The 14298-nt window shown below is 47.3% G+C and overlaps 1 protein-coding gene across 1 annotated transcript in view; it reads left to right on the top strand.

Annotated features, from left to right (window-relative positions):
- Positions 1 to 14298, top strand: part of IFT43 (intraflagellar transport 43) — a 79066-nt gene that overhangs the window by 51717 nt on the left and 13051 nt on the right. Inside the window, exons 4-5 of the mRNA XM_019640266.1 lie at positions 3761 to 3793; positions 4449 to 4495. Coding sequence (XP_019495811.1) covers positions 3761 to 3793; positions 4449 to 4495 — 80 coding nt within the window. The remainder of the gene's footprint in view (positions 1 to 3760; positions 3794 to 4448; positions 4496 to 14298) is intronic.

Genomic DNA, 14298 nt, shown 5'->3' with positions numbered 1-14298 from the left:
CTCTACACCGACTATGAAGTGGTCTCCCTAACAAGACATGAGTCCATCTGGCCCCCTAAAAAATATTTACAACATTATTGATTATATTCCCAAGACTGTCTTTTCTATCCCTGAGGCCATATTGTAGTTACCAATTTATGTTGTCTCGTCCCTTCCCCTTCTCCTTCATCCCCACCCCCTCCCAACTAGCAACCCTCAGTTTTTCCTCTGTGTCTCTGAGACTATTTCTGTTTACATTTCTCATTTATTCAGTTTTAGACCTCTCTAGTGGTGGCCTAGTGGTTAGGATTCTGCGCTCTCTCTCTCTCTCTCTATGCTATTTTTAAAAAGACAAAAAATCAAAGGCCAGAGGTAATTTACTAAATTGATTTCATGACTCACTAATGGGTCATGACCTGCAGTTTGAAAATCATTGTGCTAGATAGATTCTGTGTCCTAGCACCAGTCTCTGTGTTACTGCATGACCCGAGGTGCCTTTGGGGACCAGGTAAAGTAAATCTGTGAAGTGGGGATTTATTTCAGAATAGCATTTAAATCATATTACTGAGACACGTATACAAATTATTTGCATATTCACACTTCTATAAAGAAATATTCCCCACCGGTTCTCCTAAAACAGGCTTCCCACTCGGTCTTCCTTGTGCTTTCTCACTTTTGATAGCTGCATAGCCACAGGAAGTCCTTCACCTGCCTCTTCACATCTAGGAGAAACCAGCAGAGCAGACGGCATGATGAAAACCAGTACTGGACTCCCCAGTGACAGAGAGGCTGGGGGCTGAGGCTCCCGAGAGGGCCAGCCAGAGCCCCGCTACCCTGAGTCTCCCACGTGGGAAGGCAGGCCCAGTGTTGCCAGGCTTTGTATTTAAAGAATTTAGAAATTTGGGTTTTTGTACATAATCTCCCAATTTGGGCAATCAATTCATGTTAGAACAGAACCAAACCAAACCAAAATAAACAGCAGCGTGGCCCTGACCAGACTTCTCTGCAAGCTGGGTTAGGCCTGGAAGTGGCTGACTTCATCAGAGGCAGGGTGTTCCGTGCCATTTTTCCATCTCCTGAATAGAAGGCTTGCACAGAACCGGTTGTGGGGGTGCGGGCGGGGGGTGGGGGGGAGAAGAGGGGGAGAGAGAGAGACCACCACCTGAGGGCATCCATGGGGTCCACCCTTGAGGGCTCCATTTTGATCTTGCTCCTTCCCATGGGGTGACATGAGATGCCGGAGGATCCTTGGCTCCCCCTAGAGTGAGAGAGAGCAACATGTGGGCTCAGCAGCAATTAAGCCGGATATGAAACTCATCCCCTTTTTGGATGTTGAGTGGATAAGTGGCAATTAATCAGCCTTCCCCCGAAGATTAGCGTTATCATCATTGTTTCCTCCAGACAAAGTCACTGCTACCTTTGCCACGGCACATTGCTTAGGAAGGAACGATTCAGTCATAACTCCCAAGGGCAGTCAGAGATGGATGTGCGTCCTGCGTGCAAACGAAGGCGCTCGCCTGGTCTTCCTGGCCTCTTTACTCCCATGATGCTCTGACCCCTGTTTTCATCCAAGCCCTTCTGCCATTGGTGACATACTCCTGAGTCTTTTGGACACTGGGTTTATAGAGTTCAACTTCACCAGGACAGTTGGAGGCAGTGAGCTAGCAGAGCCTTCTCCTCCCACCCAGACAAGGCAGCTTTGGCGGCTGCCAGGGGCTCTACTTTAGGATTCCTTTGACTTAGAACAGCGTTGGAAACCTACATCACCCCGCAGTACCACTGTGGTGACACCTGGGCACCCTTGTTGCAATTTACCTCTGGAATCCTCCTGTTGCCCACTCTGAGCCACCCGCCCTCCTACCCTAGTAGCTCATTCTGTTGGCTCTTTAAAGAGTCAAAAACTGCAGACTGCGGGGGCAGGCCAAGTGGCTCAGTTGGTTAAGAACTCACTCAAGAGTGCAAGCTTTGAGCAACAGGGTCGCCAGTTCGATTCACAGCCTGAGCTGAGCTGCCAACAGGTGGCAGGATGGCTCAGCTAAAAAAAAAAAAAATCAAAAACAACCCTGCAGACTGGGAGATCCCCTCAGAGTTGTTCCATCCTTTTCTTCCAACTTTTCCTAACCATCTTCTTCTTCCTCCCTGACTTCAGCCAAATTTCATTCTTCCTCCCACCCTGTCTTTCTTATGCGATTGGTATAGTCTAAATTTCACGGGAAGAGTAGTCCATTTAAACTTGGGCTTGATTTATGATTATACTCTTGGGGGGAATTATTTGCATTTTGCAGGAGTTGCTCTTTGGTTCCAGAGCAGCTCTTCCTGGCGAGGCATTGTGGGCTCAGCACTGTGGGCTCAGCACTGTGGAGGGCCTGTTCGTGCATCCTGCCTCCTGGCCATCACGACATTGCCACCACCCTTTGTCCCTGCTCATCATCGTAATTGATTTCTAACTTAAAAGAATTCATAAGGAGGGCCAGCTGAATGGTGCATTGGTTAGGAGTTGGCTTGGGACGCAGCAGGGCCCTGGTTCGGATCCCACATGAGGGCTAGTGACGCTGTGCCCTCTACAGCTAAGATGGTGAACAACAGCTCAACCTGGAGCTGGGCTGCCATGAGTTGCTAGCGATGGTGTAGGCTGCAATGGGGCTGGCCAGCAGTGGGTGTGAGCTACCGTCAGCTGCCGTGAGCCACTGTGAACAGCCAGCCATCCAATAGCCAGTGAGTGTCTGCTTCACCTGGGAAGTGCACAATGATAATACCAACATGGGCCAGTGAAGCGACATCCTCCACAACTAGACTGAAGAACAAAAGGACAGCAACTTGGCTATTCCCCTTCCCCGATTCCCCAGCGCTGTTTCCCTCCCCCAATTCCCCAATAAAATCTTAAAAAAAAAAAAATTCATAAGGAAAAAACCCCAAAACTCTGTTGCTGTGAAAATGTTCAGACCTACAGAAAAGTGGTCACCACGTACCCAACACCCAACTTCACCAGCCTTCACTGTTTGCCAGTCTCATTCACAAGACTTAAGATCAGTGTTGCCCAGAGTGTCAGTAGTGAGGTACTTGGGTTAGAATCACTGAATTTGTTTCAGATGCATATTCCTGGGCTGCCCTTCCCCCAGACCAGCTGATCCAAACATCTGTGCTGCCAGGTCTCCAGTAATCTGCATGTCTGTCGAGCTTCCCAGATGGTTCTCACGCACATTCAAGTCTGAGAACCAGCGCCTTAGATGTCTGTGTGTAAACAGGCTTCCAGTTCCCCTGGAACGTCTTAAGGGCACCACCTGCCCGACGTCACTCAGGGGCATCTGGGCCGTCACGTGGAGGATACAGCAAGACAGGCCCTGAACCTGCAGCCGACGCTGCATGGCTTGTTCATCCCTTTGTGCTCATGGGAAGCTGCGTCTGTGAACACAACAGCTCCAGAGGGGACCCAAGGCCTCATTCCTAAGAAAGTGCTTTATAAATTGGTTAGTTAATTGTTGAAAGAGAGGAGGGCACTGTAGCATCTATATCCATTTGAGATTTGAGCTTCTCACTCACCCTGCACTTACACTCAACAACTTAATTTGGAGTTATGCAGAAATCAGGTTATAAGAAGGCATTTCAGTGTCTGTAATTCTCTCATGCTGGATATGGGCCTTGGTCTGTGCAAAGGAATGCAGACAAATAAAGCACTCGGCATATGCTAATTTGCCCCCACTTTCAAAACCCCCTCTCTAACACACCACATCAATGCCTGAGACGAGTGGGTTCTCATAAACCTTGTCTTTCTTTTTTTCAGGTCTGGAAGGAAGGCTTCTGAAGAAATTGAAGAGTATGTTTCTAGTATTCTTATGGCATCCCATGGTGACCTTGGTCAACAGTGCAGTCTTGGGGGTCATTATCTGTTCAGCCTTGAGCACAGCATTCAAAATAGTCAGAACGAATCCAGCCGTGGGCCGGGGCTGTAGTTACCACTCTGAATCAAGGGTTTGCCTAGTGCTGTTCCTCAGCTGAAGGTCTGGACTCTGGCATTGATGCTCATGTCATATCTCCCACCCTGTGTGGTTTTCAGAATTCTGTGTCCAGGTATCAAAGTACTACCCATAGGTCTGATTTATTGATATAGATGGGCAGAAGCAACACCAGCTTTCTAAACCTAGCCTTCTCCTGACACTTACATAAAAAAGAAAGAAAGTTGCTACGTAAAGATGGAGTGTAAGGCAGGACCACTGATGTCACACCTCCGGGGGTGCGGGGAGCATTCACAGCATTGTCTGTATGACGCTGCCCTGTGGAACGAGGCAGTACGCAGCTTGGGCAGTCGTGCGTGGCAACCCAGTTGCCCAGTTAGGTTTGAGCAGGTTGAAGGAGGAAAGTGGGTCCAGAGACATTTTCGCCCAGGAGAGGGAATGGATACAGTAAAAACTGGGGTTGTTTCTTTCTGCATTTGAAACTCATTTTCTCCTTTCCTTCTTTTTCGGGGGCAGTCACCGCCTCAGACAGCAGAGCCTGGACGGATCGGATGACGGAGGAGGTAAGGTGTCCTTGGAGGAAGTCAGAAGGGCTCCTAGAATGTTCCAGAGCCCCCAGAGCATTTCCTGGGCTACAGCTAAGGCCCTGTTGCTGCAGCCGTACCGAAAGCGTCTGCAGTGGCCATCAGTGCCTTTCTAAGTGCTGCCGCCTCTGTCTGGAGTGCCTCCTCCCCCGTCCTTACCACCAACCCCCCTCGCCCTTCAGATCTCAGCTGAAGCATCACACCCTCTAAAATGCATTCCCTTCCCGTCCTCCTCCCCCGCTGACTCCGATGTTCTTGCTCTGCATCCGACAACCTCCTGGGCAACATGGTGCCAGCAGCAGCAACGGCCAATGTTCACTAGGTGTTTATTATATATATATAGGCACAGTTCTACCAGATTATAGATGTTAAAGCATTTAATCTTCATGACAACTCTGAGACAATACTATTACTATCCCCACTTTATAGTTGAAACTAAAGTAGAGAGAGGTTAAGTACGTTGCCTGCCGTCACAGAGCTAAGTGACTGTCGCACTCTCTTTGTCGCCTTGCTGGTTCTCCTCACCGGGCTCTAGGCTCCTCGACGGCAGACACCACGTCTCATTTATCTTTGCATCGTCAGTGGACAACACGTGGTCAGTTACTGGCTGACATTGTAAATGAGGGAGAAGCAGTCCTAAAACGGGCCAGTAGTCCTGGCATAGCTGAAGCCTATAGTCCAAACTCAAGAGAAAAGATAAAGTTTGTGTGGACTTTTTACAAGAAACCTGCTAGAGAGATTATATTTGGGACCTAAAATACCAAAGCCTTTTTTTTTTTAAAGATTTTATTGGGGAATTGGGGAAGGGGAACATTGTGTTTTTTTACAACCCATCAGCTCCAAGTCAACTGGTTGTCCTTCAATCTTAGTTGTGGAGGGCGCAAGCTCAGCTCCAAGTCCAGCCGCCACTTTCAATCCAGTTGCGGGGGTGAGAGGGTAGGGCACAGGCCACCATCCCATGCGGGAGTCAAACTGACAACTCTGTTGTTAAGAGCATGTGCTCTCGGGCCGGCCGCGTGGCGCGATGGTTAAGAACTCGCTTGGGATGCCAGAGGGCCCCGGTTCGGATCCCACATATGAGGGCCAGTGACACTGCCCTCTACAGCTAAGATGCTGAACAACAGCTCAACCTGGAGCTGGGCTGCCGGGAGTCGCTGGCGACGGCGTAGGCTGCAGTCCCTGTGGCAGTGGGTTGCCATGGGCTACCGTGTGTAGCCAGCAGCCAGCGTGAGCGGCCAGCAGCCGCAGTGAGCGGTCGTCCAGAAGCCGGCGATTGATCTTCCTCGCCAGGGAAGAGCGCAATGATGGTGCCAACTTGGGCCAGTGAAGCAGCGTCCTCCACAACTAGATTGAAGAACAAAAAACGACAGCAACTTGTCTGTTCCCCTTCCCCCAATTTCCCATCCCCCCAATTACCCAATAAAAATCTTTAAAAAAAAAAAAAAAGAGCATGTGCTCTCACCAGCTGAGCCATCTTGCCGCCTGCTGGCAGCTCAGCAGCAGCTCAGCTCGGGCGCAGCTCACTGGCTCATGTGGGAATCGAAACAGCAACCCTGTTGCTCAGATCTTGCACTCCAACCAACTGAGCCACCAGGCTGGCCCCACCTTCTTTTCTTTTTAAAGCCACATATTTACCATTTCCATGTTCTATTCCTTTGTGTAGAACTGTTTCCATCTGGTATCATTTTCCTTGTGCCTGAAAAACTTCATTTAACATTTTTTTTTTTTAAAGATTTTTTATTGGGGGAATGGGAACAGTGCTGGGGAATTGGGGGAAGGGGAACAGACAAGTTGCTGTCGTCTTGTTCTTCAATCTAGTTGTGGAGGATGTTGCTTCACTGGCCCAAGTTGGCACCATCATTGCGCTCTTCTCTCGCGAGGCAGATCAGTCGCCGGCTTCTGGACGGCCGCTCACTGCGGCTGCTGGCCGCTCACGCTGGCTGCTGGCCGCTCACGCTGGCTGCTGGCTACATACGGTAGCCCATGGCAACCCACTGCCACAGGGACTGCAGCCTACGCCGTCGCCGGCGACTCATGGCAGCCCAGCTCCAGGTTGAGCTGTTGTTCAGAATCTTAGCTGTAGAGGGCAGTGTCACTGGCCCTCATATGTGGGATCCGAACCGGGGCCCTCTGGCATCCCAAGCGAGTTCTTAACCATCGTGCCACTCGGCCGGCCCCCCATTTAACATTTTTTTGTAGAGCAGGTCCTGTGGCAGCAAATTCTCTTAGCCTTGTTTGTCTGAAAATGCCTTTACTTTTCATTCGATACAGAGTTCTAGGCTGACAACTTTTTTATACCTTTTAGCATTTTAAATAGGTATTTCATTGTCCTCTGGCTTGCACTGTTTTTGATAAAGACGTAGGTGGTGATTCTTATCTTTGTTCCCCTGTATGCAGTGTCTTTTTCTTCCCTGGCTGCTTTTAAGATTTATTTTCTTTTATCTTTAATAGTCAGCAAATTTGGTTATGATGTGCCTTGATGTGGTTTACTTTGTGTTTATCCTACTTGAATTTCTTGAGTCTGGATTTATTGTTTTCATCAAATTCAGAGAATTTGGGCCATTATGTCTTTAAGTATATTTTTCTCCCTTCTCACCTCTTCTGGGACTCCAGTTACAGGTATGTGGGTTATAGCAGTTGAAATTGCCACACAGGGCATTGAGGTTCTGTTTTTGGTTTTTTGTTTGTTTTTTCCAGTCCATTTTAAACTCTGTGTTTCAGTTTGGATAGTTTCTATTGCTGTGTAACTGATCTTTTCTTTTATAATGTCTAATCTGCTGTTAAACCCATCCAGTGAATTTGTTGTTTCATTTTCAGATGTATTTTCAGCTCTAGAAGCTCCATTCAGCTCTGTGTGAATAGACATACCTATATCTACCTTCTGTTTGTCTCCTTATTTTGTTCATGTTTTTCTTTTTGCTTGATAGTAACCTGTACAGTAGCTGTTGAAAGTCCTCTTCTGCTAATTCTCCCATCTCTGTCTTTTCTGAGTCTGTTTCAATAGCCTGATTTTCTTCTGGTTACAAATCATATTTTTCTGCTTGATGAGTAGTTTTTGATTGGGTGTGGGTGGGCCATTGTGACTGTTACTAGGTTGAGTGTCTGGATCGTGTTGTCTTCCTTTAAAGACCGATACATTTGTTTTGGTAGGCAGTGAGCGTGTCTGTTGATCAGCTTGATCATTTTGAGAATTGTTCTTAAGCTTTTATTAGCACAGGTCTAGAGTCACCTCTAAGCAATAATACCCTCAGGTACCTCTGTTGAGGGCCTGGTTGTTCCCCGTAGACCCCCCAGTGGCCTGGGTGGGGTGAGCCTCCTCCAGTTCTGTATAAGCTCTGGGGATCGCTCGGCTCACACCTTGCTGGTAGTAATTCTTTGCCCGGTGTTGTGCTGTGTGACCCTGTATGTGCACAGCTTAGTCTAGATTTCCAGAGCTCTTTCCCGCTCTCATACTCTGCTTCTTCGGTTCCAGCCACCTTAGCTTTCTATACTTTGACCTCTCTCTCCTCAACTCAGCAAGACCTCCATGCTCTACTAGGGGTTCTCCCGCCCTGTGCCAGCGTCCTGGAAGTACCTCTAGGCAGAAAGCCAGGGGGACTGCAGGGCTCACTTTATTCATTTCCCTTGTCTCAGGGATCACAGTCCTGTGCTACCTTGTTCACTGTCTGCAGGCAGTCGTATCTTGTATTTTCTCCAGTTTTCTAATTGTTCACAGCAGGAAGGCAAGTCCGGTACCGGTTATTCTCTCACGGCTAAAAGTGGAGTCCCACAGCCTTGTATTCACCAACCTTTGCATGCGACTACAGAGTGCAGGAGAGAATTAAATCTGTGAAACTTGGATGATTACCTGTGTTCTAGCTACCTCACAGGATTGGGGGGAGAGTTTTATAGGACATTTGTGGACTATTCTGAGATGGTGGTTAAAATGCAGATTCCCAGGCCACCCGCAAAGCAGAAACTGGAGTTGGGGCCCGGAGATCTGCATTAATTTAAATAGGCTCCCTGGATTGGTGCTTTGCACGCCGAGGTTTGACAGCCCTGCACTAGCATCTTGAACGCCAGGACTCAGGACTGGAGAGGAAGGGAGTTGTGTGCAAAAGCTCTTCTGCCTCATCTCATTCCAAAGGGGCTTTAAAGGTAGAAAGGCAGTCACTGGAGGTCAGGAACTCAGCCTGTGCTCTCGGACTGAGTAAGAGCTTCTGAGCATACCCTCATCATTCTTTAGCATTTTTCTTTCCTTTTTCCATTGTCTCATATTGACAAGCTTCTTTCTTTTCGCCAGATATTCCTCCTTAGCTCTACTCACTAAACAACTCATAGCCGCCAAACTCCTCCACCCACTAGTAATTCCCAATGACCGTATTTAATGAGGTTTCCCATTTCTGTTCCCAAAGCCTGTTTTCCCGGATGTGTACCTAGGAGGTCCTCTGCCTGTGCTAAACTGGCAGCTGTGGCAGCCCAGTGATTGGTGGCTGCCGGCCACACTGTTGGTCTGCCTGTCCTCACAAACGGTCTGCTGCTTCAGCTTTTGGTTGCATAGGGCAGCAGGGTCACCATCCGGGAGGACATGCCAAAGGATTCAGGGAGGCGGGGCCCTGGAAGACAAGGCTGTTCCGTGGTTGGGAGCAGTATGCGTGGCAACTGTGATGCTTGTAACTCTGAGAGGGCTTATTAAATTCATGGTCTCCTTCCATCGCTCCCAGGAGTTTTTCAAGCCACTTTCCAGTCCATCCTTACTCTGCCCCATCCCCAGGCAACTACTGACATGTCTTTTTGTCACGATAGAGCAGTTTGCATTTTTTGGAATTTTATATAAATTGGATCATATGTATGATTCTGACTTTTTTCGCTCCTTGTAATGATTTGGGGATTCCCTGAGGTTGCTGTATGTATCATTGGCCTGTCCGTTTTTGTTGACAATAATCCGTTGTGTGGGCATATCACATTTTGGTTATCTAGTCACCTGTTAGAGGGCACTTTGATTATTCATTATCCCCATTTTAAAGATGAGCAGATTGAGGCAGAGAAAGGTAACCAGGCCCAAGGTCACACAGCTCGTAAATGACAGCACCAGTATTTGGAAGGCAGCTGTGGTCGCCGCTGTACCACCAACGCTGCACAGCCCAGAGCAGGATTTCAATACAGACCTTGACCCAAGTCCTTGCTCATGGCCTCTGGGCTGTAACAGATGGTACGACCCCCAGCTCTGCTGGCATCTCCTTCCACAGGTAGGCTGTGTTAATGTCAGCTCCCAGGTTTGTAATGTAGAGTGCTCAGCGTGATTCACAGGATGCTTAATGCCATTTCATTAAGGAAGGAAAGAAGAAAGTTACTGGGTTCCAGTGACTACCTCTAGTATTTTTTTCCCCTTCATAAACTCGGATGTGAAATTTGAGATTTGGCCTTTTATTTTGGCTCTTCGGGTTTGAGGCATAAAACCCTTCTTGTCAGAGGTGCACTTGATTTTGCCTTCTAGGAGGGATGCCCCTTCCTGGCATAAATCTGTTGTCCATGCAGTTAGGCCTGATTCCTTTAATGGAAAATTAGTTCATATGTTACACTTCACACTTGACTTAGTCCATTTCACTGTATGTGAATGTTTGGAATCCATTATGCAGTAGGAATCACGTTACATATAACTCAGTTCTGGAATTATCTTTGCTCAGAGAATTACTTGGTTGGCTAGTGAAGGCTACTCTTTTGAACTTAGAATAACCAGTGGGTGGGGAGACTCCATGAGTGATTGGCCTGAGTCACCCCTGGACTCTCAGTCAGCAGTGCCATTCAACAGATCTTTGGGCACCTGACAGGGCACTTACTGGTTCTCTTAATAACATCATGTTGAGGTTTTTTGAGGTCATCAGTGCAAAGAGCATGATCACCTGGGGAGGGGCTGGTAGTTTCCTTGTACTTGGTAGGGGTGGGTGAGCAGTGAGCAATCTGAAAAGGGAAGATGAATCTCAGGGACTAGAAACAAGAACCTAAGGTCCAGCACCCACGCACCCACCCCCAGGCAGCTGGTCGCCTTCCGCCAGCACCCTTACTGAGGAAGTGCTCCCTGGGGCCAGCACTGCTCTGGATGCTGGAGGTAGTGGTGGGTAAGGTAGTCCTTGCACCTCCAGGAGCTTCCGATCTTGTGAGATGCCCACCCTTCTCCCCGCCGCGCCCCTCTTCTTCTATAGAATACTCAGGAGCCATGTCTCTCGGTATGTCTCCCAGCATTCAGCCTCCCCAGCCTCGCTCTTGGTACAGGTTGCTCCCTCTTCCCTGGGGAAGACGCCCAGGGGGAGAAGAGAAGCACTTCCTCCCCTCCATGGATACGTCAGTCTTGTGAGGGAAAAGCCCGGGAAAAAATAAAAAATAAAACCCAGAAGAAGAAAGGAGCTTTTAAGATAAGGTCTGTGTTTAGAATGAGAAATGGATAGAGCGATACTTAGAGGCGGTTTGGGGATCTGTTGGTCAACCCAAATGTATTGCCTGGGGACTGTTCACAAGACTATAGCAGGCTACAAGCTCAGGTACCTTTAGGGGCCAGGCAGGTAATATACACACATGAAATAGCAGAAGTGTATGACAATAAAGAATGGTGGGGCCTGTGGTCAACCCAGACAGGAGATGACATAGCCTAAAAGTTTTCAAATTTGTATTTCAAAAAAATGACAGAATTTTGAAAAATCACTTCACAAACAGAACAAAATATATCTGCAAGTTAGAGCAGTTCTTTGGGAAGTGATTTGCAAATCCTTCATTAGACCTTGTAGGGCTCTGCTCTAAGGGACACAGAACTTTGTTGGGGAGACAAAGCTTAAAGGATAAAAAGCACTACAGGAGTTAAATAGCTAAGGCAGCAGCATGATGGATGGCAGAGACAGCGTTGTTGCTATGTTGGTGATTTACATTATTAGGGACCATGAGTTGAGAAGAGGAAGCCATCCTGGTAGGCAGAGGGCACTTCAAGAAGAAGGAAGGACTTGTGCTGGGTCCTGAAGGATGGACAAGATGTGGCTAGGTAGGGAAGAATGAAAGCCTTCCAAGGCAAGCTGCCTGGCATGAGGAAAGTCTCCACGTGGAGAATGAATACGGAATTCACAGTAACTAGAAGAGAAGCTGGTTCTGCAAAGTTAAGCCCAGACTCTGGCCCATTCTCAACTACAGATATTCGGTGTCCCCACATAAGCTGCCTGTAATGAAGTTTGAAGACTGACAGTCGTCTAATGTGCTGCTGATTCTAGGTGGAATTACAGCTAGAGCTTCAGGGAAGTTGGGGTTCATGATTATGGAGGAGAGCTGAGAATGATGGGCAGCCTGAGCCCCCAAAGGACCTCAGGACCCCAAAGTGTAGGATGGCAAACTGGTCTTTCCTGTTTAGGTAACCACGCTTTAGTGGCGTGATCATTCGCATTCTTGGAACCAAGTTCCTGGTTTGCCCGAAGGCTTTTAGAGTTCCTCTGTCCTGTTAGGTTGTGTGGTGTTAGAAAAAGAACATGAGATCTGAAATAGGATTGAACCCAATCTCTACAAGTGACTTTGGGCAAGCCATTCATTCATTCACTCATTCCTTTAACAACCATTTGTTGAATACCTACTAGGTGTGATACATGGGGCTGGGCACTGGGGATGTGACGGTGAACAAAACATTCTTAGTCTTTGCCCTTATATAGCTTACAGTCTAGTCGGGGAAATAGGAACTAAACAGATAGTCACACAACTAAATAAGGACAAATTGTGATTGAGTCCACTGAGAGAAGCATGCAGGGTTCTATGAGAGAGGATAATGTGGAGACCTGATATGATTTGGGTGGTGAGGGAAGGCCACTCTGAAGAAGTGACTTTTAAACTTCTACTTGAAGGACGAGTAGAGTTGCCAGCAAAGGGGGGTAAAAGTTGGGGTTGGCGGGACCCTGGTAGAGAAGACAAGAGGTGCAAAGTCCTATCACCTCTCTAACCCCAGAGGCGTTTCCAGGCCTGTTTGGTCTCTTCTAGCTCTAAAATCCAGCTCTCAGAGTATGAACTCTGGATAGAATGTGAGACTTGAAGGAGGAACATTGAGAAGCACACAAACGGGAGAAAAAGTCTTTGTCTTTAAAAAACATGAGCTGTATTCAGAATGAGACAATCTCTGAAAACACAATTAGATATGGATTCAACTTTCAGAGTTTACCTCAGAGCTAAATTCAAGTCAAGAAAGAACGTGTGAGCCCCCAAATATGGCTTTAGAAAGTAGAAAGTCTGAAAGCAGGAGCTTAAAAAAAAATAATTAGATCTTCCTTGCCTGTAACCACCGCGTGGTGGAGTAAACCAGGGCTGTGGAGGGAACATCACTCCCTCTCCCTGGCCGCTCCAGTGCCTTGTGGGCTTGCCTCATCCCTGCTGGGGAGAGGGCTGTGCTTTTACATCCTGAGGTCCAGAATCGAATACCTTAAAACCTTAGGAATAATAAATCCGAATGGCCAACCAAAAAGTGTTTAATTCCTAAAGGACGAGCTGAGTTGAGCCACTTCTAGCCAGGGGCATTTGGGGACTTAATTCTGCAAGTGTAGCAATCTGTATGATCTGAGAGCCCCGAGTTTAAGGGTAATTGCTCAATTTTCTATCCGTGTCAACAGGGAAAATAGGTAGAAGTGGCTGCACACGGCCAAGCAAGCAGTGAGGCTGGATAAGAGGGGAGATGCTAGACTGTCGGTGGAATTAGAAAAATGCTATCTGTAGAGGGTGATCACTCAGCCGCCCCTCTCTCTTCTCTTTGTATTCATCTCTGTCTCTGGGCTTTCTTACTCTCTTTTGGGTTTTTATTCTTTGCTTAATCCTTCTACTATATCCTTCATCCAATATCTGCAAATAGCAGTCATTCTGAGCCTAAACAACCTTTAATGCAGAGAAAGGGAAAGTGGAAAGAATTCTGTAGATACAGATAAATTGGAACCCTGATGTCTCAATTCCTTTCTCTTGCTGAGTAAGAATGTTCCATTATGTTGGCATCTCTTCCTTAGGCTTAGTACAACATATGGGACTTCTTAAGTGGTCCCTAAACATAGTTCTTTTGCTTCCCTAATATTTTAAAACCATTTTAACCAGCACTGATTTTTTTAAATTAAATAATGTTCCTTAAAATCAGTTTGTTTTTCTAAATTCAAAGTCACTAGGACTAGATGCTAAGATCTTTCTAAACCCATGCCTGTCTTCCTTCCCTGACATAAATGTGCACAGGAGTCTCTTAGCTAAACATCCACAGCAGCAATGGAGCAGAGGTGGGCGGGGCGGGGTGGGGTGGGATGGGGCTCACTGGTCCAAGGATTAGCTGTCCTCTTTTTTGTCTCTGTGCTTTCTTAAGCTTTGTTCTCTTGATAGGATATTGGGTAAGAAGTTTGAAAAAGAAGTCAGTCTTGTAGGAAATGGTATCGATAATTGATATTTCAGTACTTGCCAAGAGCCAGGCTTTACCTGTAATACTTCAGTTAATCCGCACAGCAGTTGTATGAGGAGACACTGTGATTGTCACCCTTTTACAGAGGAAGAAATTGAAGCCTTATGAAGTTAAGTAACTCACAGAAGACGCATGGCTCATAAGCAGGGATGGGCTAGTAAACACAGCCATCCCCCCTTATCCACGGTTTCACTTTCTGTGGTTTCAGTGACCCGCGGTCAACCATGGTCCAAAAACATTAAATGGAAAATTCCAGAAATAAACAGTTCATAAGTTTTAAGTTGCACACTGTTCTGAGTAGCATAATTGAAATCTCGCTTCATCCCACTCTGTCCCTCCCAGAACATGAATCTTCCCT

The sequence above is a fragment of the Hipposideros armiger genome, unplaced genomic scaffold (genome assembly GCF_001890085.2).
Source record: "Hipposideros armiger isolate ML-2016 unplaced genomic scaffold, ASM189008v1 scaffold_49, whole genome shotgun sequence".
Classification (NCBI taxonomy): domain Eukaryota; kingdom Metazoa; phylum Chordata; class Mammalia; order Chiroptera; family Hipposideridae; genus Hipposideros; species Hipposideros armiger.
Note: the sequence above shows the minus strand (reverse complement) of the source record. Positions and strands in the feature narration are given on the sequence as shown.